Source organism: Symsagittifera roscoffensis, chromosome 3 (genome assembly GCF_963678635.1).
Source record: "Symsagittifera roscoffensis chromosome 3, txSymRosc1.1, whole genome shotgun sequence".
Lineage (NCBI taxonomy): Eukaryota > Metazoa > Xenacoelomorpha > Acoela > Convolutidae > Symsagittifera > Symsagittifera roscoffensis.
In genome coordinates, this window is record NC_087064.1 from 75,387,159 (window position 1) to 75,410,696 (window position 23,538).

General features: G+C 38.3%; 1 protein-coding gene across 3 annotated transcripts in view; it reads left to right on the forward strand.

Moving 5' to 3' along the window:
• LOC134842205 (serine/arginine repetitive matrix protein 1-like) overlaps positions 1–18,677 on the forward strand; it is a 334,393-nt gene extending 315,716 nt beyond the window's left edge. Inside the window, exons 1-7 of one of the 3 annotated variants that reach the window (XM_063858433.1) lie at positions 3,904–4,104; positions 10,966–11,081; positions 11,680–11,877; positions 12,404–12,482; positions 13,238–13,301; positions 14,055–15,166; positions 15,850–18,677. In XM_063858433.1, coding sequence (XP_063714503.1) covers positions 10,981–11,081; positions 11,680–11,877; positions 12,404–12,482; positions 13,238–13,301; positions 14,055–15,166; positions 15,850–18,381 — 4,086 coding nt within the window. In that variant the 5' untranslated portion in view covers positions 3,904–4,104; positions 10,966–10,980 and the 3' untranslated portion in view covers positions 18,382–18,677. Of the gene's footprint in view, positions 1–3,903; positions 4,105–10,961; positions 11,082–11,679; positions 11,878–12,403; positions 12,483–13,237; positions 13,302–14,054; positions 15,167–15,849 lie in introns of those variants that run through there. The other 2 variants (XM_063858434.1, XM_063858432.1) reach the window with 2 other exon arrangements.
• Positions 18,678–23,538: the final 4,861 nt, after the last annotated feature.

A 23,538-nucleotide genomic window follows, 5' to 3' on the forward strand; every position in this document is an offset into this window, starting at 1 on the left:
AATTGCAGGGAGAGAGAAAGAAAAACGATCAATCGTACTAGTGAGAGACTTGTGTGGAAAGGTGGACAGCTGAAGCTACCCAATGGTCCAGATAGAAAAACTTATTTTCGAGCTAAAACTTAGTCATTCAAAACTTCTTGAGTTAGACTTAATTAAACTAAATGAATTCTAGAGTTGCTTTACCGTTATTAGTTATTCCATTCTAGAGGCTGTGTCGGTATGTGAGTACCTAATTCAAGTTTCTTGAGTGTGTTTTATGTGATTATGTTGAGTTAAGTAGTTTTCAGGTTGATCCATCTGAAATGGTGCAAAGGTTCACTGTCCAGTAGAAATTAACGGTATACTTAAGGTTCCGACCCTGTTTTTAATAGCGTTCGATTGTTTTAGGTATTTTGATATCTGACCATGGAGCGTTCTTGTTTCTAGAGTGGGAGGGGGGGTGTTTTGGTAGTAGCTTTTAAGCTGTAACACAGTTTGTAGTCTCATGTCGCAAATGAACCGAATTGGCTGCGACCGCATGAGGTAGAAAAACACAAGAGATAGTGTTCATGACTCTTGAGCCAATGGTTATAGTTTAGGGCCTATTTCTTTTAGCCTCATATTTGAATTAGGTTGGCGGCTGTTACATATGCCTGAGATAAACTGTTCTGATTCTGGGGGAGCGACAACCGTCAAAGTTTGAAGTTTTCTTTCGTCTCTGTTCGTTGTACATGTTTTAGAAATCGTGATTTTTTTTCACATATTAATTGGAAAATGCTTGAGAGTTTCAGAAGCGCTTGTGTCTTTTCCATTTTATCACTGGTACCCAAATCTCCTGCGAATGGCGGAATTAGTGTAATTACTAGGATACACTTAACTTCCATTGTTTTCGTTGAAGACACTGAGCCCGGTTTAATAAGCTTTATCCTTTTCACTTGTACGTCTGTTGAGTATTGCTTTGTTCTCAATTGGTTTTTTTTCCATTTGATTTCCGGAATTTTGTACAAATGTTTCTTCGTCAAGTGTCAAACGGTGGAAGTCATTTTTTCCAACAAGTCAATCTGGAGCCATTTTTTTTTTTTTGCTTTTCATAAAATTTGAGTTTCCTAAAACTTTAAATAATTATTCAAGTTTTTGAGATTCAGGGCCAAATTTTACGAAGTCCTCGCATCGCTTTTCGGATTCAAATCAATAATGACAAGTATGTAGTCTATCGAAAAGAACCTAATTATTTGAAATTCGTTAAAAAATGCAAGTTTGTTAATTGTACCAAGAATAGCTGACCAAAACATCATTAGTCCTTCGACATTGTTTAAGCATGCGGAAAAAATGATTCCCTTCTGTAAAGTGAAGAATTGTATCAAAATGGAAAGTAATTTTGCAGGATTCCCAAAACCAATGCGTTTTGTGGGAATAAATCTGTCATATTTTGTGTTCAGTCTTCAGTGGGTTCATCTTATTAAAATTCACTAATTTCCAGTTAAGATTTTTCTTTCTTTTGAACTTAGAAAACTGAGAATGAATGCGGAGATCTTTCTCTAGTTTTTTTTCGAAAAGAATGGTGTTATCTGTCTTTTTTCTTTGAAGTTTTGGTTTAATTTGGAAAGTTTAGTGTAATCATTGAAGTCTACAACCTGATTGTAGAGATCCTTGTCCGTAGTTTTCGTCAAATTGAACAACTCATTCGAATAATGCACATCGCTTAAACTTTGAGCCATGGAACTGCAATTGTTGAGATCCTTCGAGTATTTTTCCAAGGCCAAACAATCTTTTCATTCCTTGGATTGCTTCAAATTGACAGTGGGGGCAAAATCGACGTGTTTGCTTCAGAAACTTTTGTTACACACTGCGGAAGATCCTCGTTGTTACTATTTACTCATATTAGATTTGGTTTCTCCGCGGAATCTTCTTCTACCGTGTCGCAATGTTGATTTGATTAATCTGTAGGGGGCTTAAAACTTTCACTGAAATGCATGAAAGTTTGCTCGACATGCATATTAAGGGTTTATTTTCCATTGAATCCTCTACGAAACCACTTTCTGAACTCTGAATAAGGATTTTTTTTGATGAAACAACAATCCACATGATATCCTTTAACTTGTTTTCAATGCAATTTAAAATTTGAAATTTCATGTAGAGATGGAACATAAAAAAAGTTCCACACTCTACCTCATTTTGAAGGGTTATATTCGCGAATTGTATGACCAGTCACATAAAAGACTTTCCTGAGTTTCATTCTGGGTTGTCATTTCAAATACAACTCGACCTTTTCATCGGAATTATTGATTAAGCAGCTTTCTCGTGATACTATTGTGCTGTGGTTAAATCACCTTGGTAGTTGCAGCTTTTTCACAGCAGCTAGGTCATTACAAACAAATGGCAGATTTCTGCTTTTGATCCTGGCCGCTTTTGGGTGGATGTTAGTTGGTTTTTTGTTAAGAATCCATTGGAAGTACAGTATTGCTCAACAGGTTAAGTCCATGACTCTTAATTGTGCCAGTCGGTCATATTTGGAAGTTTGACCTTGAGCTGAACGTTTAATCTTGATTTTGGGAAAAATTATTTTTTCAAAATTTCGAATTGAGCCTATCATGCTTAAGTTTCTCGCGAAAACTGAAAAAGCGAGAAAAATACATCAGAAGACTCAAGTGAGAAAATACTAGAGTAAAATTGCTATTCGCAATTTTACTGGAATTATACAACGCAAGTAGAGTTATCTTGTTCCTGATAGGAAGTCGAAATTGCAGGGAGAGAGAAAGAAAAACGATCAATCGTACTATTGAGAGACTTGTGTGGAAAGGTGGACAGCTGAAGCTGCCCAATGGTCCAGATAGAAAAACTCATTTTCGAGCTAAAATTTAGTCATTCAAAACTTCTTGAGTTAGACTTAATTAACCTAAATCAATTCTAGAGTTGCTTTACTGTTATTAGTAATTCCATTCTAGAGGTTGTGTCGGTATGTGAGTACCTAATTCAAGTTTCTTGAGTGTGTTTTATGTGATTATGTTGAGTTAAGTAGAGTTTTCAGGTTGATCCATCTGAAATGGTGCAAAGGTTCACTGTCCAGTAGAAACGAACGGTATACTTAAGGTTCCGACCCTGTTTTTAATAGCGTTTGATTGTTTTAGGTATTTTGAGACCTGACCATGGGGGCGTTCTTGTTTCTAGAGTGGGGGGGGGGGGGGCTGTTTTGGTAGTAGCTTTTAAGCTGTAACACAGTTTGTAGTCTCATGTCGCAAATGAACCGAATTGGCTGCGACCGCATGAGGTAGAAAAACACAAGAGATAGTGTTCATGACTCTTGAGCCAATGGTTATAGTTTAGGGCCTATTTCTTTTAGCCTCATATGTGAATTAGGTTGGCGGCTGTTACATATGCCTGAGATAAACTGTTCTGATTCTGGGGGAGCGACAACCGTCAAAGTTTGAAGTTTTCTTTCGTCTCTGTTCGTTGTACATGTTTTAGAAATCGTGATTTTTTTCACATATTAATTGGAAAATGCTTGAGAGTTTCAGAAGCGCTTGTGTCTTTTCCATTTTATCACTGGTACCCAAATCTCCTGCGAATGGCGGAATTAGTGTAATTACCAGGATACTCTTAACTTCCATTGTTTTCGTTGAAGACACTGAGCCCGGTTTAATAAGCTTTATCCTTTTCACTTGTACGTCTGTTGAGTATCGCTTTGTTCTCAATTGGTTTTTTTTCCATTTGATTTCCGGAATTTTGTACAAATGTTTCTTCGTCAAGTGTCAAACGGTGGAAGTCAACTTTTCCCAACCTGTTCAGCCATTTGTTTTTTTTTTGCTTTTCACAAAGTTTGATTTTTTAAATTTCGAATAGTTGTTCGAGTTTTGTGCGGTATCAACTTTTTCAAATTTTGAAATTTTTGTACATGTCATTTGACATTTAAATTGGTAGGAACAAGTTGGCTTCAAATTAATCATGTTTTTGCCTAAAAATTACTTTGTGATGAGGGTATCGAGCTGGATCCACTGGTCCTGAATGATACGTCGAGTTCAGAATCTGATCTGGCTGATATAGTGCAGCTGTTTTTAAAGCACTTGCTTAAATTTGACTGTTTATAGCCTAATTTTTATTCAATCAGATCAACTTAAAACGACAAAGGTGAGTTAAAATCGACATTAGTGGATGTTTATTTCTTTGATCATTAATTGATTTGTTTTTTGTTTGTTTAGTGGAAAGAATTGATATTGTATAACGAAAACCTTAATTGTAATGAGTTGGAAGTCAGGCACTGAGAAGTGAATGGGCAGTATTAGCGAATAAATAAAAAGCGAATAGGTACTGGGTTAAGTAGCGAAAAGGTGCTCAATCAGAAATTTGATACTTTTGCAACCGCTCTTAAAAGTACCACAAGTATAGCCAGGGAAAAAATTTATATAAAGCATTGTCTGAGTTTTTTCGTGTTGCTTTGGCCACAGAAATTGTTTCTCTTAATTGTCATCACGCTACTCTTTTGTTGACCTATATTAATTTGTGCCATAGCCAGCTTTTAGATAGGTAACACTATCACTAGTAACCATATCTTCTGTGAATGGCTGAATTAGTTTAACTACCAGGATATTCTTAACTTCCTGCTTTTGTGACAGATTGCCCATCAGTGCTGATTTGAAATCAATTTTTTGGTTAGCCTCAGGGTTTGAATCAATCAAAACTTCATGTTTCATTGCGATTTGTGAGTATCGAAACTGTTCATCTGACATTGTTTTCGTTGAAGACACTGAGCTCGATTCGTTAAGCTTTATTCTTTTTTAACGTCTGTTGAGTATCGCTTTGTTCTCAATTGGTTTTATTTTTTCAATTTGATTTCTTGAATTTTGTAAATGTTTCTTCGTCAAATGTCAAACGGTGGTCAATTTTTTCTAACAAGTCAATGTGAAGCCATTTAATTTTTGAGATTCAGGGCCAAAGTTTTTGAAGTCCTCGCATCGCTTTTCAAATAAATAATGACAAGTATTCAGAAATTTGATACTTTTGCAAACCGCTCTTAAAAGTACCACAAGTATAGTCAGGGAAAACATTTATATACAGCATTTTCTGAGTTTTTTCGTGTTGCTTTGGCCACAGAAATTGTTTCGCTTAGTTGTCATCACGCTACTCTTTTGTTGACCTATATTAATTTATGCCATAGCAAGCTTTTAGATAGGTAGTTTAGTGGACTGTTAGTTTTATTTCGGTTGTATTATAGTATCAGCTGTTTGCCGTACAAACCCCTCTGTCTGCGAATATGTCAATATTTAATTAGAGCAAACTGTGTGAATTTGTTCAATGCAGGGTTCTGGTTAAAAAGTATGGTGCCGAAAAGCTCCCAATTGTCCCAATGTGAAACACAGAGGCGAAGCTCTGCTTCGCTAGCAACTGCGAGAACACGAACCATAAATCAGCTCTATCAAGTTAAATAAAGCAGCTCTATCGACGAAATTTTTTTTATTTGTAACACTTGTATATTATATTTTGCGTGTTCTTATCGAAGAAATGTAACCCGTATCGATTTTAATTGTAAGGACATCTACACTTGTCATCTTCTTTTATCATTATCACTTCCATATCTAGAAAATTCCAAGGATTTTGACTGGAATACGTGATGAAGGGACTCCTGACTGTAACCTCGGTTACTATGATACTTTTGACCTTCCAGTTAAATAAGAACAAGTAGAAATAAACCTGAAATTAGCAAAAACTTCGCTTCGTGTGGGATTCGAATCTGCGACCTACTGCTATTAAGAGATTTTGAGTCTTGCGCACTATCCCCTCAGCCACTTAAGCTTAATAACTGACAAATATTAGTCACGAATAAAGCAGCTACATATGCTAACAAATTGGCTATGCGATACGGCACTAAATAAAAATAGACTGAATGCATTTAATAATTTGGATTATAACAAACTGAAGTCATCCACACTAACTTTGCATGTAAATAATTGCAAAGCATAAAGCCACATTATGTATAACTTACGCATTTCATAAAATTGCGAGATATTATGAGTTTTAAAATTCCTGTTTGATTTATTAAACAGGTATTATGAAAACGTTTTTTTTTTCCTGATGAGATCTGGTTTTTTTTTTTTTTTTTTTTTTTTTTTTTTTTTTTTTTTTTGAGACGCTTTTTCGAAAATTCGCTTTCCGAAAAAACTACCCATCAGATTCTCATTAAACTGGTACCAATGGATTCAGTAGCGTTTCACCTACCTGCCTGCATGAAATTTAGGGCAATTTTTACCCTACCCATCCCCCTACGGTCTTAAAAAAGCTTCACAACTCGGTACTTTTTTCACTTTTTGCCCATTTTTTCGGAAATTTTCGATTTCCTCAAAAACTACCCGTCCAGATTTGGGATTAAGGGTTTAATCGATAGACCAGGTTGTAGGAAACTCCCATGCACAAGCGGCTGGTCCCTAATTTGCTTAGGGGAAGAGCTATAGACTTAGGAAAAGTCACTTTTTTGGCATTTTTTCAAATCTTTCCGATTTCCTCAAAAACTACCCGTCCAGATTTGGGATTAAGGGTTTAATCGATAGACCAGGTTGTAGGAACACCCCCTACACAAACGGCTTGTCCCTAATTTGTCTAGGGGAAGAGCTATACACTTAGGAATAGTCAATTTTTCGGTTTTTAGGCTATTTTTTCAAACTTTTTCGATTTCTTCAAAAACTACCCATCCAGATTTGGGATTAAGGGTTTAATCGATAGACCAGGTTGTAGGAAACTCCCCTGCCCAAGCGGCTGGTCCCTAATTTGCTTAGGGGAAGAGCTGTAGACTTAGGAAAAGTCACTTTTTTGATTTTTTTGCCTATTTTTTCGGAAATTATCGATTTCCTCAAACTACCCATCCAGATTTGGAATTAAGGGTTTAATCGATAGACCAGGTTGTAGGAAACTCCCCCGCACAAGCGGCTGGTCCTTAACTTGCCTAGGGGAAGAGCTATAGACTTAGGAAAAGTCACTTTTTTGGCCTTTTTTCAAATCTTTCCGATTTCCTCAAAAACTACCCGTCCAGATTTATTATTAAGGGTTTAATCGATAGACCAGGTTGTAGGAACCCCCCTACACAAACGGCTTGTCCCTAATTTATCTAGGGGAAGAGCTATACACTTAGGAATAGTCAATTTTTCGGGTTTTAGGCCATTTTTTCAAACTTTTTCGATTTCTTCAAAAACTACCCATCCAGATTTGGGATTAAGGGTTTAATCGATAGACCAGGTTGTAGGAAACTCCCCTGCCCAAGCGGCTGGTCCCTAATTTGCTTAGGGGAAGAGCTATAGACTTAGGAAAAGTCACTTTTTTGATTTTTTTGCCTATTTTTTCGGAAATTATCGATTTCCTCAAAAACTACCCATCCAGATTTGGAATAAAGGGTTTAATCGATAGACCAGGTTGTAGGAAACTCTCCCGCACAAGCGGCTGGTCCTTAACTTGCCTAGGGGAAGAGCTATAGACTTAGGAAAAGTCACTTTTTTGACTTTTTTGGCCTTTTTTCAAATCTTTCCGATTTCCTCAAAAACTACCCGTCCAGATTTGGGATTAAGGGTTTAATCGATAGACCAGGTTGTAGGAACCCCCCTACACAAACGGCTCGTCCCTAATTTGTCTAGGGGAAGAGCTATACACTTAGGAATAGTCAATTTTTCGGTTTTTAGGCCATTTTTTCAAACTTTTTCGATTTCTTCAAAAACTACCCATCCAGATTTGCATAATGAATGCATAAGCTTCTCTTTCACTTTTTTGCGTAGGAAGGGCGCTATCGACCTGAGAAACCTGAAATTTTAAAACAATTTTAAAATAATCAATATTAAAATAATCAAACAGGTCTCTCCAGCTTTCAGCTGGGCCCCTAGTTTCTGAAATCGAGTTTTGATTATGAAATAAAAATGCATTAACTGTGTTAATTTATTACTATTCGAAAGCACGTGCTATCAAAAAGCTGTAAAGAGGGTTGCCGCACCATAAAAGTGTCGCGCCGATATTTGCGACTTAGGTTGGAAAAAAAGAAGGTTCGTACTAATACACTAGCTTCGCAAGTGTGATCAGACGAAAAGTATGCATCGCATTTTCTCTTTTTTTCGAATTTTTTCGCTCACGAAAACATTTCGCCTAAATTTCATCGGACTACTTTTTCCTTGAAGTTCGCCTTCTGCTAGAGCAAAATTAAAAGTAGTTAATTTATTGAGAGATCAGAGTTATTATTCGGTCGTATTATAGTATTATGGCTTTCGCTGTTTCCAAGTTATGCCAGTAAAGTGTGCACAAAGGGTATGCCATTCCGTGAAAACTTTCTTTCTATTACTTCAAGCTGAAAAACTTCCTTAGCTTTTCTTGAGTTATACCCACTTGAAGAATTTCACATAAATTTCAAATGGTTTAATGGAATCACTACTGAACGAGCTTTTTGAATGGACTCACTGAAGACGGCGGGACAAAATTTCTAAACTAGTACCAAATGCAGCCATTTTAGTTGAATACTCAAGAGAGTACCTAAAGACTAGCATGTTCCTCTGGCGGGAAGCTTTGGGACTAATTCAATGACATCTTTTACAATGTAGAAGCTCTCACTGAAAACATACATGTTTAACGTCTTTGTTTTTTAGAGCAACCTTAAAGAACTGTGAGCTCGTAATGTAACAGTCGTTCACTCAATTCACATATGAGATTAAGAAAAGTAGGCCCTATTTTAACCATTTGCTCAAGAGTCGAGGGATCTTGTGCTTTAGTACCTCAATTAGTCGGAGCCAATTCACGGTTTGCTTATGACATGGAACTTTCGGATCGTTACCGCTTAAAGGCCACTGCCAGAATACTCATCCGCAACCTAGATAAAAATCAATACGCACCGATGGCTATGTCTCTAAATACCTGAAACATGCGAACGCAGTTAAAGCCATTTTTTATTGGACAGCGTACATTTGATCCGCTGTACATCAGATTCCTTTTCCTCTTCGCATACGATCTCAAGCTACGCTTCTCAGTGTTCAACAACCACATAGAGAACCTGCCAAAAACCTGCCTTCTATGTCAAAAAGTGGTCGTACAAGTCTTTAATGAAAGGAAATTATCATTAAATTTTTTGCGGACAATATTTTATAACAAAAGAAAGAGGTGAAAGATCTGGGTTTTTAGTTGAGAAAATTGTGAAAATGAGAAAATGTTTATATCTGGTGAAAAGAGATACCACACAATTGTAAGCTAATATAAAGCATCTCGAAAGTTTAAACAAGGAAGTTATAAAGTGGTTGTCACCATTCATGATTTATGAGAAAGTTTTTCAGCTGGAAATCCTTCCCATCCCATATCTTCATGTTCTCAAAGATCAAATGCTGTGCAATAGAATATATCACAGATGCGATGTCTACTTCATTATCTGTATTCATACCAGAGGGCAGTTTAAGTTCCAAATACCACCTATAAAAAAGAGGACAAATTTCTGGCTTATAACTCGCGAGAGCAAACGCAATATCCGAGAAAATTGACTTCTTAAACCCTCAAAAGATTTAAAAGAAGAATTATCCGGGAAATGAATAAACTTTCATAGAACCTGATTCGAATAACGATTTTTGCAAATAAACACTCTGTTTTTTGTGAAAACTTCAATTAAATGTACTATACTAAACTTCAACTGAATTTAAGTAAAACGAGAGAAATTCTCTTGGCATGCATAATTTTCTATTATTATTTTTTATGGTTATTATTAATATTTCCTAGTTTTGCGTTTCTGATGTGGACGAGTGGGCACGACAGCAACCAACGATTTCCATCGGCAATTGCGTGGTTTTCACTTTCTACTCCCAAATCATGAAATCTGAAATTAACAAAGTGATACAAACAAACGGGGGCGGCATTGTTTTATCTCGAAAACGTATGTTTGATTTAAAAATGACATAAATTTGCCGCGAAAATATACCCAAATCTCCAGAACCAATCAATTATATCTTAGATTATCAGTATGTTTATCACATCTAAGCTATCGCGGAGATACAGGTCCCACCGCTGGCCTTAAACCAGAAGCTTAAAATAGTCGGCTTTGTAGTCTTTGGCCGTTTGAATGTTTTTGGTACAAAAGTGATTGATTTTTTATTTTGGTACAAATGGGACTTATTTTTCTTTTAGCTATTTTTGAATACCCATCTGCGGTTGTCTAATTGTTGCTAGTTAGCCCCATAGATGGGTAGAATCGTTAGAAAACTCAAAGTTTTTTCAGAATTTCTTGGCGTTTGAAGTGCAGTGCAAACGGTTACGCTACTGGTCTTTTGATTGTTGGACAAACTTGTGCTCATAGTTTCCCACCAAAATAACTAGCAGTATATCGGACTCCTATGCGGCTCCTTGAGTTATTTTTAGTTGGGCCCAACACGGCAGTTAGACTTGAAGGAATTCTTCTGGGTTGTGTGCTACGGAAAAAGTAAATTTCTTCCCGGATAGCCGAAAATTTATTGAATTTCACTGGTCAGGGTGAACCTGGTCAATATTTACTCGGCCATGAGTAATCGTTTCAAGACATTTTTTGTTTAATTTTTGGCTGTTCGGGAACATATCTTTTCGGCTGTCCGGAAACATAACCTCTTTTCGGCTATCATGGAAAGCACCTCTGTGGGCATGCACTTTGTTAAGGTAGTGAATTTGAGATACTATTCAGATTATTGAGGCACTCTAAAGAGTTTGAGAGCGTTCTTGCCCGTAGTTATGTGTCTTTTGAGTGCATTTATCGGTATCAATTTGACGACCAGTTAAATAGAAAGTAAGTCGGAACGATTAACCAATTAAGTATTTGCGTCTCTACAGATAAGAAATTAGAACTCACTTGGAGGTAATGTGATTCATTAGTTTGTTATTTTCAAATCAGAAAAGAATGTTTCATTTGTCCTATTGTATTGCTGTTTTGATTCCAATTCGACCACTTTGTTCTAAATCTGACTGCGCTGAAAGTTTTGTTGATAGGAAAACTAATTTACTTGGTATGAATGGTGTTTATAGTTTTTTCAGGTAGATATGTCATCGTCAAAACTGTATGGAAAAGTGGTTGTGATCAAGAGAGATGGTCAGGATGGAGCCATCTTCCCCATGCACACCAAATCCATCACCATCGGAAGGTAACAATGTTTATCATCATCTAAGCAGAGAAAGGCGAAATTTGCTCAGACGTATAGGGTGCACCACTTGAGCTAAATTTGAATCAATATTTTATGATATCGTCCATTATTATGATGGTTTCTGGATCCAAAAGAGCAGTTTTGTTAACTTGATTCCCATTGTTATTAAGGTGAAAATGTCGCGCCCATTAAGTTTTGGCGATTTTAGCGAAAATGCGCACAAGTTTTGTTTTCACCTAAGACACTAGTTAGTAAGAATTTTCACCTAAATTTTTGGAGCAGTTTTTCTCGATAACCAGCGACGATTTTTGGCGTAATACCAGAGTTCATAATACCAGTAAACAAAGTTTAGTTTGATGCGATACTCGATTACACATGAGCTTGCGCTTATATATTCCGGTAGGCGCAGATTTTGACCAATAGGATTCCGAATCATGACCAATAGGGCTTTTATATGATACATCTTTTGGTGGCCCATTACGAGGTGGGGCGACATTGGAACCCATTCCTACGTCACAGTACCATCCAATCGCTTTTTGACGTGGTCAAAGTAATAAGGTAATATGTAAATTTAATTAGTGTGCGTGTTTGTTATTAGGATGCCAGCGTGTGACATTCGAGTTCAGTTGCCAACCGTGTCCAGAAGCCACTGCAGACTGAGTGTGAATGCCAATCAGCAGGTCATCCTCACCAACCTCAGCAACATCAACCCAGCACAACTGAACGGGAAAATGATCAGACAGGAGGCACCTGTCTACCACGCAGACATCTTACAAGTCGACGACCGGTTCTTCAGGTATGCCATTCGACCGATACCATTTTGGAGTTATGCTCTTGCATAGGATTTGGCATATCGACAGACTATATGATGTTCAAGTAAAAAAAAATGACCAAAGTCTTGTCAGCTTTATTCTCTCTGTGAATCATAAATTACGAATTTTTTTTTGATAGTTTCAAGGAAGGAATCAGAGGTAGAGTTGAAACAGAAAATAGCTTATTCTTTTCGTGGTTTTTTTGTGCAAAAATACGGGATCAATTGAACATTCTTTCACATAAATCATTTCAGGGTCAACCGATTGTTTTGAGGTTGATAATTTTTTTTCACTCAATCAGAATCCAGTTTCGCGCGTCCACCCTCTGGGTAAACTGCTAATTTGTGGTGCGATATTTTTTTCGTTCTGCTGAATTAGATGTGAATTTCATGGAAGTTTTGTACATTTTGATAGAATTATATTTGGAGCGCCAGGAGAGGTGTTTTTTTTTCTAATTATTTGGATTTTTTTTGTATTTTGTGAACTATTTAAGATTTTGTGTGGTTCTAGGTTTGAGTACCCGTCCAACAGTGTGTTCATGCATATTCCGAAGAGTGCAGATGTCAAACACTTCGCCCGCAACATGATCGTGAGTCATCATAGACACCACAATAAATACATTTAGACCTTTTCTTTTATGGCTTATCGCCAAATAACTCAGCGCCAAATAATTGATGATACTACTCCTTAGAGGCTGATTTTTTATTTTTTAAAACCTTAAATTCTTCGATTAAAGACATAGGCTGGTCATGCTTAGTCATATTAGTCTGGTTGTGGTATTATAAATAATGTAGTTCCTGCGAATCGCAGAGGAGCTATCAGTAGGCCTTTCGAGGATATCCCTGTCGAGGATAGTCCATGAGTATTATCTCCCCACATTCCAGATTTAGATATTCTGTTGAGCGAAGCTCTTTTTTTACGATTCATGGCCGTTTTATTGCGTCCAGAACTTTCACGTGGTTCCATTCCAGTCGAAATTGGTCAGGCTGTGGTAGACCTGAAGCTAGAGGTCAAGTGAGAGCTCATCCTCACACACTATCATTGCCATGGCATTAACTCGCAAATTGATTGGGATCTACTTAACAACCCCCACCCCCATTCCCCCCTATCGTTATCGTATCTAGTATAAAAATCCCCACCCCTCTAATAAATTCAGTAAATTTGGACTACAGTTTTCTATTGAGAATTCGAACTTTGCTGCATTCGGATTGGTCCAAATTTCTACTTACTTAATCTACTTGAACAATCCTCCTTTTTTGAAGAGCATTGTTAAGTTTTTGTACAAAATCAGTGGGTGTATTGTTTAGGTATCTGTAATGTTGTGATCCGAAAGGTTCTGTTTAGGATGTGCTAAGCAATCAACAAGAAGAGGAGCAAGATCCAATCGGAGAAGACCACGTTTTAAAAAGTAAGTCGCCTGCTTGTATTGAAGTCGCATCCCCGCTAATAAGCGTACATTTGAACCCAATTGAAAATATCCTGTGCTTTCATGACTTCCAAAAATTAGAAGCATTCAACAAAGTCAAAAATCTTTGTCTTATAATATCGGGTATAATTTTGATAAAAACTACGATCAACTTTGATAGACTTTAAGCCTTAGGTCGATTTCCCAGATCTGAAAACCATTGATTACAATACTTTTGGACTCTATTCCATAATTGTGATATCCGCTCTTAGGAACTTTTTGGATGAGATGTTGAACGTGTAAGTTGAATAAGGATCCTATAAGAGTTAAAATATGTGCAGAACATACATGCGCTTAGCTTTCTTTTTGGTTAGTTTTACGTTTGCTTTTCGTGCAGTTCCTATTATTCACTATCTCATATTCCCAGTGTTTTGACAAGATATTTACATGCATGGTCAATTTGACTGGATAAAGATAAAATTTTATAGCCAATCTTTCTTTGAAAATTAGGACTAAATTGCGTGCTATAATATATTTTGCGCGCTAATTGCGTCCATTTAATAAAATATTTCGGCGTAGTATTGCGTATTGTTTTGCGTTGCAAGTCTTTACTTGAGCTTGCTTGGATTGTGAGATATCGTTAAATCGAGTCCAAGTGTCGTATTTGAATTACTCACCGTTTAAAATTAAAGCCAATTTACGTTTGCACGCGCCATAACTATTATCAATTTATCGCTATCTAAAATTTTTTTTTAGCTGTGAAAAAACCGAGAAAATCAATGGCATCATCCGACTACAAGTCGCCAGGAAAAGAAGCGCTGATGAGCTCGGGAAAACGAATCTCATTTGCCGCCAAAGCAATCAGTCCAGAAATAATTGACAAGAACCTCCCCGCCTCCCAGCCCGTGAAACGAGGATCGATTCCAGCATCTCCCGTTCCAAGTAAAGTGAGAAAGAGTCTATTGAGAACTCCAGGAACTTGCGAACCACTGCGGGAGCTTAACGAGTCCAATGAAGGCAGGTCAAGCTCCGTAGGAGTGAATTCTAGCTCTGCTAAGAGAAAGTCAGAACCCGCTAGGAAATCAAAATCGGTCAGCCCACATTCGAAAAAATTAGCTAGGAAATTGGTAAACGACGAGAATGTTGATACATCTTTGGACGCTTCGGGAATTGAAAACAGTTTGGCGCAGAGGAAAATAATTACACCGAACCGAAGATCCCGAGTCTCGATTCGAACTGACAGTCCGGATTCGTCTCTGGATTCAATCACTGTATTTTTGACGCCCGATGGAAGAACGCCAGCTGCCAACAAGGTCGTCCCTGCCTCGATTAAATCCAAATTTCAAACACCGTGGATGTCAAATGTGAAAGGATTGCCGAAAGTTTCCCCGAAAGACCCAAAAGTTCCCACCCCGAAATCACAGAACCCGTCGCCGGGAAACAAGAAGTCGCCACAAGGTCAAATAGCGAACGCTTCTCCTGCAAAACAAACGCCTTTAAGTCCAATGACGAAGAAAAGTTTGGTTGCCAGAAGCTCGGTTGCTCCCACTCCTAGGGCCACAAACATGCGAGTTGAACTGTTAAAGAAGACGTTGAATAAGTCTGAAATGGTAGGACGTAAGAGTTTAAATGGAAATGGTCCGGTGAGACCGAAATCAGCCAAGGCTGAAGGTAGAAAGAGTACCCTCATGGGTAAGAAAGTGGTGCTTGGCAAGACTCCTGGAAGTATGTCTTGGGCAGATATTGCGAAGAAAAGATTGACACCGAAAGCGAAGATGACCCCTCAAGCTGTGGTTTCGAAGATCATCAAAGGCAAACGGACGTTCAAAGTGAGAACGAAGCCAGCTAAGAGGAATGTAGTGCATCAGGTAAGCAGTCTTTCGAAACTCTTCTGGTTGTTGTTCCGACTTTCGATACGAAAGTAACGGAATATTTGTGCTCGGGTGGGGTTTTTTTTTCTTCAGACAAATTTCGACTTTTCAACTAGCCATTTTTGACGGAATTTTTTTATATCATTCAAAAATTATTGTTGTCCTGAGCTGAAATTTGAAAAGATATTTCACCTGTGATAATTTTTCGTAAAGTTATGGGGGCTTAAAGATTGCCATTTTGGCCAATTTGGGACAATTAACGCGCGATATAATTCGCGCTATTAACGCGTAAGCGGAGATTTAATCCGTCTTAAAAATCGTTCCAAATTGGTTGAAAGAAGCTTAATTGATTTGTTACAAGTAGCGAAATCTATCCTTTTGTTCTTTATATGGCGTGTGGGGGATGAGTTTCAAGAAAACAATTCAAATTTAAAAAAAAAAAATTTCATTTTATTTTATTACATTTAATTTTTTTAGGTTATTACTGCTCCATAAACCTTAAAAGGCAGCCGGAACATTCAGGGCTTTGCCCTGATGCCAGCAGTCTTGTTTCATTTTGTTAGCTCAAATGATAAATTAGTTTTTATATTTAGTTTGAAAAAAATTTCTTCCAAACCAAAATACAATCTGTTGGAAAAAATCAGTTCATAGAAAAGGTATTGAAATCTTGTTTTGCTTAGGACATGACTCCTGATCTCGTGATCCAGAAGCCAGTTGCAGTTGTCAAGCCAATTGTGTCATCAGTCGAAAAACGAATGACTCCCTCCAAGAGCCCGCAAATCCCAAAAGTCAATTCTCCAGGAGTGCAGAAACTAACCAAAACAACACCTGCGATACAAAAGGCAGTTCTCGAGAACAGAAAAGAACTGATTGTGCGAAGCTTGACCTCGAAGACGCCGGATAAGTCGAACGTTGAAATTAAGTCTCTTTCAGGGGCAGAGCACGTCAAATCCCCATTGCAGTCAAACTCAACCGTTCTAAACGTGTCCGTGCGAGATATCCCTGCAGCTAGACAGTCATTGAACAAATTAGATGAAGGAAAAGATATGACTGTAAAAGCGAATACACCTAACAATACTCCTGTGAAAGTACCAAGTGCTCAGGTTAGTCGACTTTCGTCTGTTACCAAAGTTGCAAACTCGGTGAAGGCTGAACCGAGCCCAAAGCCACAGTCGTCTGGAAACGTTAAAGTGGATCCGAAACGAAATTCTGCCAGTAAGACACCTGTGAAAATAACAGTTACGCCGAAAAGGATGTCAGAGTTAAAAACTCCGACACCAAAAATCGTACCATCTCCCCGATCAAGCTCTGCTGTGAAAACTCCTCTAACCAAAGTTCAAACACCGAAAACATTGTCTGATAGCAAGAGTTCATTAAAATCTGAGACAAAACAACCAGAGGCTCCTGTAAGTGCAAAGAAACCTTCACCAAGGTCACGATCTGTGAGTAAAACTCCAATCAATGTTGCAACACCTGGTAGGCTTAGATCAGCTAGCAGAACTCCAGGAAGCGTAGCTTCTGTGTCTGAACGAACACCAGCTGGTAAGTCGCTCGCTAAGAAGGTTACTCCGATTGTAAAAACTGAAGCTACGCCTAAAAATAAGTCCACGTCCCCTGGAAAAACCGTCAGTGAGAAGATATCACCGGAAAAATCATTACCAAGAATGAGTTACATCAAATCTCCGGCAAAATCAGCAGAGACTCCAAAAGAAGAGACGCCAGCCAAGCAGACTCCCCAAAAACAAGAACAGGCTACTGTTTCTTCCGCTGTCAAGTCGCTTGCTGGTAGATCGAGGTCTGCGAGTAAAACTCCTATCAAGGCTGCAGAGGTTCCGGAACCCTCTTCTGAAAGCAAATTAGCTGCCAAACAAGTTAAACAAATTACGGGAGGAAGTCGTAAATCAAAGAGTATGAGCCCAAAATTAGACGGATTGCGGAAGCTGTTGAGGACTCCTAAAACAGTGCAGTCGCCAAGACTTTCTGGAATTGCGAGCCTTCTCAAAACTCCGGTTGTTGCAGCTGTTGTGGAAGTTAAAACTACGGCTAAGAAAGTCACTCCAATGAAATCTCCCGTGAAAGCGACTCCGCAGAGGTCGACGAGAACTAGAACTAGACGAGGGGCTAAAGTAGAGGAGCCGGAAACCGATGTGCAAGTCGAACAGGTTGAGGTATCGTCAAAGAAGGTCAGCAAAAGAGGAGCTCCTAAGTCAGTTGAAAAAGAAGTTACTCCTGCAAAATCACCTAAAGTAGCATCACCAGTTAAGACTCGAACCCGAAAAGGACGCGCAGTTAAAATTGTGGAACCACCGGTTGAGAAATCTCCATTGAAGTCATTGCCGGCTGAAGAAAAACCGAAGAGTCCAGCTAAAGTTTCACCCAAGCCGAAGCGAGCAACGAGAGGAAAGAAAGCCGATGCTTCTAAAGAGCCAATTGAAACTCCAGCAGAGTCGAACTCGGAAACAACAGCAAAAACTCCAGCGAAAGCCCTGAAAAAAACTGAGGAAGTGATTGAAACGGCTTCAAGGTCAACGCGCACACGTCGCGGAAAAGCAACCGAAGAACCTGTCTCGGTTTTAACCGCTGAAAAAACACCAGAAAAGAAAAGTCAAGCCAAACGCAAAGCGAAAACTCCAGCGGAAAAGAGTCCGGTTATGAAGTCTGCATTGAAAAATTCTCCGACTGTAGCTGAGGTGGTTGAAGTTGAGGTTCCGACGCGAAGTACCAGAACACGAAGAGGAAAAGCTGTAGAGCCTAAAGCGGCCTCACCCGTTGAGAAGAGTCCAGAAAAAAGGAAGTCACCTCCTAAAGAAGATGAGCCTCCTAAAAAGACCAAGAAAGTGGAATCTAAAGCAGTCGAAGAGGAATCAGCTTCCAAAGTGAGTCCAGTGAAAACCCGAAAGTTGAGAGGAAAGGCCAGAAGTCCGAGTCCGGCAAAGAGTCCAGTGGCAGTGCCCGCGCCTTCCGCTAAAACATCAAGGAAAAAGAAGGAAACAGAAGTTGTGGTAGAGGTTGCTGAAACTCCCAAGAAGGCTACTCCACCGAGGAAAACCCGACGAGGGGTGAAAGCAAGTCCAAAAAAAGCTATGAGTCCCGTTGCTCCAAAGTCAAAGAAGGCAACTAAGTCTAAATCCAGCCCTGGAAAAAATACAATCAGCCAAGAAGTTGTTGCAAGCCCCCCTAAAACGAGGTCTCTGAGAAACCGAAAAAAGTGATTGTTTTGTGAAAACTAGATTGTTAGTTTGATTTCCATTGTTTTGTTGATTTTCTTGTGCTTCGAAAGTCATGATTCAGTAGTGCATAAAACTATAAACATCTGTGTTTTTTTAAATGTATTTGAACCTAACCCTGCTTAGTGAACGGTCCAAAGACCTGACATTTTTTGTGTTGAACTATTTAGTTCACGAGGCAATTCAAAAAATAACCCAAAAAGGTGTAAAATTTCATAAAAGATATATGATTGTGGTGAACTGTTTTGTAATTTTTGAATTCATTGTTAATCTGGATTAAATTTTTGTGTGATACAGGCTAATACAGCTAGGAATAAGAAGTTGCTCAATTTTAATGTTTCGCAGATACGAAAATATCAAAAACAATGCTTACGGTTGAAAAAGTGTCATATCGCTAAACTAGTTTAAAAATCCAAAATAGATTAACCAGTTTATCCCGAACACTTCAAAATCAGAATTCAAACTCTAACATGAAACCCCAGTTGTGCGCAGTCGATAGTGCTTAGGGAAGCTTAAATGGCCGAAAAAAACTTGGCAAAATAGTTCTTTCCCACTATTTGAAAGAGCTCGGAACGATCTCTTCGCAGTATCACAAATGGAACTACGAATGTAGCCTGAAAGACGTCAAGCTTTTAACTTCGAAATTTTTTTTGATACTTGGGCAAAATAGTTATGACAGCTTGAGAAATCATTTATAATTTTAACGGATATTGGGCAAGTGATTGTGTCGACATTGTAGCTTTACTGCTTTGCATGACATGTTGAAACAATCGCTATTTCAGCAACTGTTTCTGGAAAGTTGTTTCTCTCATTTACTGCCATAAAGGGTCTGGTGCAGTACATCAGCGTCGTGTTTATCAGCCAATTGTTCGTTATCCAGATTTTCTGTCTTCACCAATTTTGCATAAACAAGCTTTATTGTTCCGACCATTGCAAATGGGCAGGAACTTAGTATTCGGGGTATTTTAGTTTTTTTTTTCTATAATGTTTTCCACGCAAAATCAGGTACCACTAATAATCATCGGATTTGGTTGAGTTATATATCATATTCAAGCCCTTACAGTCGTGATTCGAACCATATTTGAAAAATTCTAAAAAGGTCCCAGTGTTGAGAAAAACCGGTTTGAAATTTTGGATTTTTCATCTTATTTCGAACAAATAAAGCGATCGAGCAGTCTAATTTTAATTGCTTAAAAGCTTACAATAGCTCTATTTAAAACGTGAAATTTTTGTTATTCTTGAGTAATGTTAGTTCATATTGAGTTTTTTGCGCCTATTTGTAATCAATGGCTTCAGAAATTAAAAAAAACTGCCAAAAAAAACAACTTGAGAACATTTAAGCCAATAGTCTCGCAGTTCTACTGTGAGCAATATGACCACTGCTAAATTAACCCCACTGACACCCTTAATAATTAACAACAAAAATGAGCCTGATTTTAAAGTTCTGCAACTCAAGGCAAACGGCTTAGACTTAAATTAGATTATATATTACACCACATGGCAACAACGGACACCAAAGTTGCAGAAATACAAAAGACATTCTTTTTCAATGAACCCAAGCCCCCTCATCAATATATCAAATTTTCGTCCAAAACCGACCTAATTACCGCGGCAAAAGAGTTGAACTTGCCTTAATTAGCAAGGTTGATATCATATACCAAACTCTTAAACTACACCAAAATGACCCACACATAGAACAACAATCAATTAAAACAGTAACCAACGCATCCAGCTCTACACTTTATAACGACTACATCCCGCCACACTCAAGTTGTAGATCTTGATACACTGCGTCAATTCAAAACCTACGAACGAACATATGCAATAATATTAGGTGATGTCATTGCACATAATTCTCTGTGGTCCTCCGAACTACAACCTGACTCGCGCGGCGTTAAAATAGCAGATGAAATTGTTGCGTCCGACTTTGTTGTACTCGATGAACACACACCCAATAGGAAATCGAATAATATCGTTAAATCACCTGAGATCAAGTTAGCAACATCAAATTTTGCACTGTCCGCAGATTGGCACTGTAACAACAAGTTCGGTTTGATCATTCTGCCATCACATTGGAAATAACCTGGGAAATTCAAACTGTTTTCAAAATAAGAGCGAAATTTTTTTCGAGTACTACTATTGCCCGAATCAGCTATCGAAAGCGAGAAAGTTTCCCGGAAAATTATCTGCGGCGCGGCATCTAGACATATACCTCAGGGATGAATTAAAGAGGTAAAGCCCAATTTGCCAACTGTAGATCTACTTCTCACAAGAGACAAACTTCCACAACAGGACCCTGGAGCCCCAAAATAAGTGAAATTAATAAAAAAATTATTAATCTAGTCGAAGTTAACAAAAGGCTAATTAAATTGAGTTTCTTGGAAATGTTGACCATCGAGGAGCAACAAGTAAACTCTGGTCTACAATCAAAGGACTATCAAACACCAATCCCAAAACACCAACGAACCCCCCGCACTCTTTGCCGATGAAGATGCAGTAAAGTCCAGTAAAGAAGCAAAGCACTCGGACCAGACAACATAGCTTCAATGCATCTATATTTCATTGGAAAACAAGCCATCAAATGTTTGAGCAATATAAGTTTCTCACGGAGTAATGTAATCGTGCCAAAAAGATGAGAAGAATTGTACCCCTAGCTAAACCAGGAACAGGAAAAGATCCAGAACAAGTTAAGAGCTACAAAACAGACCAATTGGACTGCTCTCTCCAGTAGCAAAACTCGTATATCGCATACTTTTACCTGAATTTAACTTGAACATACATTTTTGACAACATCAACAAGGCTTTAGAAAAGAATGATCGACTAGTACTGCCCTTAAGGGCATCTCGTTCTACATCAAAGCTGGCTTGAACAATGCAAAATCTTGTCAAAGAACAGTAATGGTTGACCTAGACTTGACTGCAGCCTTCGGTACTGTTGATCACCACAATTCTGCTCAATGATATCACCAGCTCGAATCTATTTGATAACACCAAAAGATGTTTTCTTGTCTCTCAATAGAAACACTCATGTAGAATTCGCGGATACTGAATACAAACGCATGAAGGCGAAATGAAGTTTTTCCCAAGGTTGTCCGTGGTCCTTAACCTATATGTTCCACTGCCTTAGAATATAAACATCAGAGGAAAAACTTAAGCAGACGAACCTACTAAAACAACACTCGGTCCCAACATCAGCAACCTCACCCAGGCCATAAGTTCATACTTAGAAAACCTTAACACCTGGCTTACAAACAGAAATCTGTCACTCTCAAAGGATAAATCTACAACATCTATCTTTTCAACTTGGACAAATGAGTTCAATCTAGAACCAAATGTAACTGTCGACGGCACGTAACTGTCTGAAAAATTTCGAAAAAAAAATAATGTCATGAAAAATCCTGCCGCCATTACTTGGGTTGCTCCAAATAAACACTCACTATTACTTACGAGGCACTTGGGAGGGTTGTAGTAAACTACGCGTCACCCAAAAATACCCCCACACTGAGTTATACTAACTGGCAACGTCTAAAAGTTAAATAAAGCAATGCACTAATGGCATTTGCTGGTTGCGTAAAAATGAGTGACATGCATTTACACAATTAAACATGAAACAAATAGTCAGAAAACATAATGAAATGCTGTCCTAACACTTTCTTAGATGTTATCAAGAGCACAGAGCAGATCACCTTACTGTTAACTCTAAAAGGTAAAACCAAAATATCAGGCCCACCCTCGAACATAAGTTCAAATTCGAAGATGACCACTTGCTTACGAACAACCAAGAGAGCATCTCTCAGCTTGAATATGCTTGCGAGATCAAAAATTTTCATTCCACTGAATTACAAAGTTTCCTTCACGAGAAATCTAAGCTACTTGGCAGAATTCCATCAATAATATCAGCTAATGAAAACAAACTTGACTGGATAAGATCACAAATAAGATCCGCTAGCACAAATAAGATCGGGTTATTCAACACACATTAATAAATACTAGTGGAGGTTGAATAACAATATATCTGACGTCTGCCCAAATTGTTATACAAGGACCACACTTCACTGACCATCTGTTCAACTGCCGGGTACTCCCTATCTCATATACCATCCTTAACCTATGGGAGAATACCGAAGAAGCTGCCAAACATTTGCAGCTTATTACATAGCTCCACATGAGAATAGTTGTTTTTCGGTTCTCCTCACTAACTAAAAACTGCCAGCTTGAACCGCGCTAGAGGTTTCATTCGGTTCTTCGAACGCCGAAAAACTTGGCCCCTGGAAGGGGCATCATTAACGACAACCGAACCTCCCTCTTGAGTGCGCTACACAAAGAGGAAGCGCCGACACCAGCACAAAGACGCTCTCACTGGAAAAAGTTGTTTCACCTTCTGCGTCGGTTTTGCAGCCAAAGACCCTCGAAGATTCCCTGATTCTCTTTATTTCTCAAACAGAATCGATCTCTCCAGTTCAATCAGAAGTTTGGCACCAAAAGTAGTGTAGCTACAACAACATAGATTGACCAAAATACACTCTGGAAGTAATAGAATTCCGGAAACGTTTGTCATTTGGTTTGCACTTATTATTTAAACTTGCAGTGTAGTAAAATGGAGTTTTTGATCGCAATACCATCGTATAGCATCCGTATCAGTTATTTACAGTTTGATATGGTCTGGAAGAGTGTTTTATAGATGATGTTTAAACAAACATAACAAGAATCAAGTCAAGGTATTGTAATTGTATACCAACATCATTTTTAAGTAAGATTTGCAGAAGGAAATGAGTTTCAGCCTCATCCAATCCTAAAGTTCAGCTTCAGATGGCATCAACAGAAAACAGTTGATTGTGTCACTTTTGAATTCCTTGTCCAACTCATTTTTTTGTTTTTTATTTTTATACCACTAATCATTTTTTAATTAGCGAGATGTGACGAAGTTTTTCTATGGAATCTCAAAATTATCGCTGCCCTTGAGCTCAAATTGAAAGACAAAAATTTCCACTTTTGTATTAACGCTCAGCAAATGTGGCGTATAGGTTTGGCTGAGAATTCAGTTTAAATTGAATTACGTACTCACAGGGGCGGATCTAGGATTTTCTCGAGGGGGGGGGCGGATTTTCAAAAAACTTTCGAACATTTTGACCTTTTTTTAGG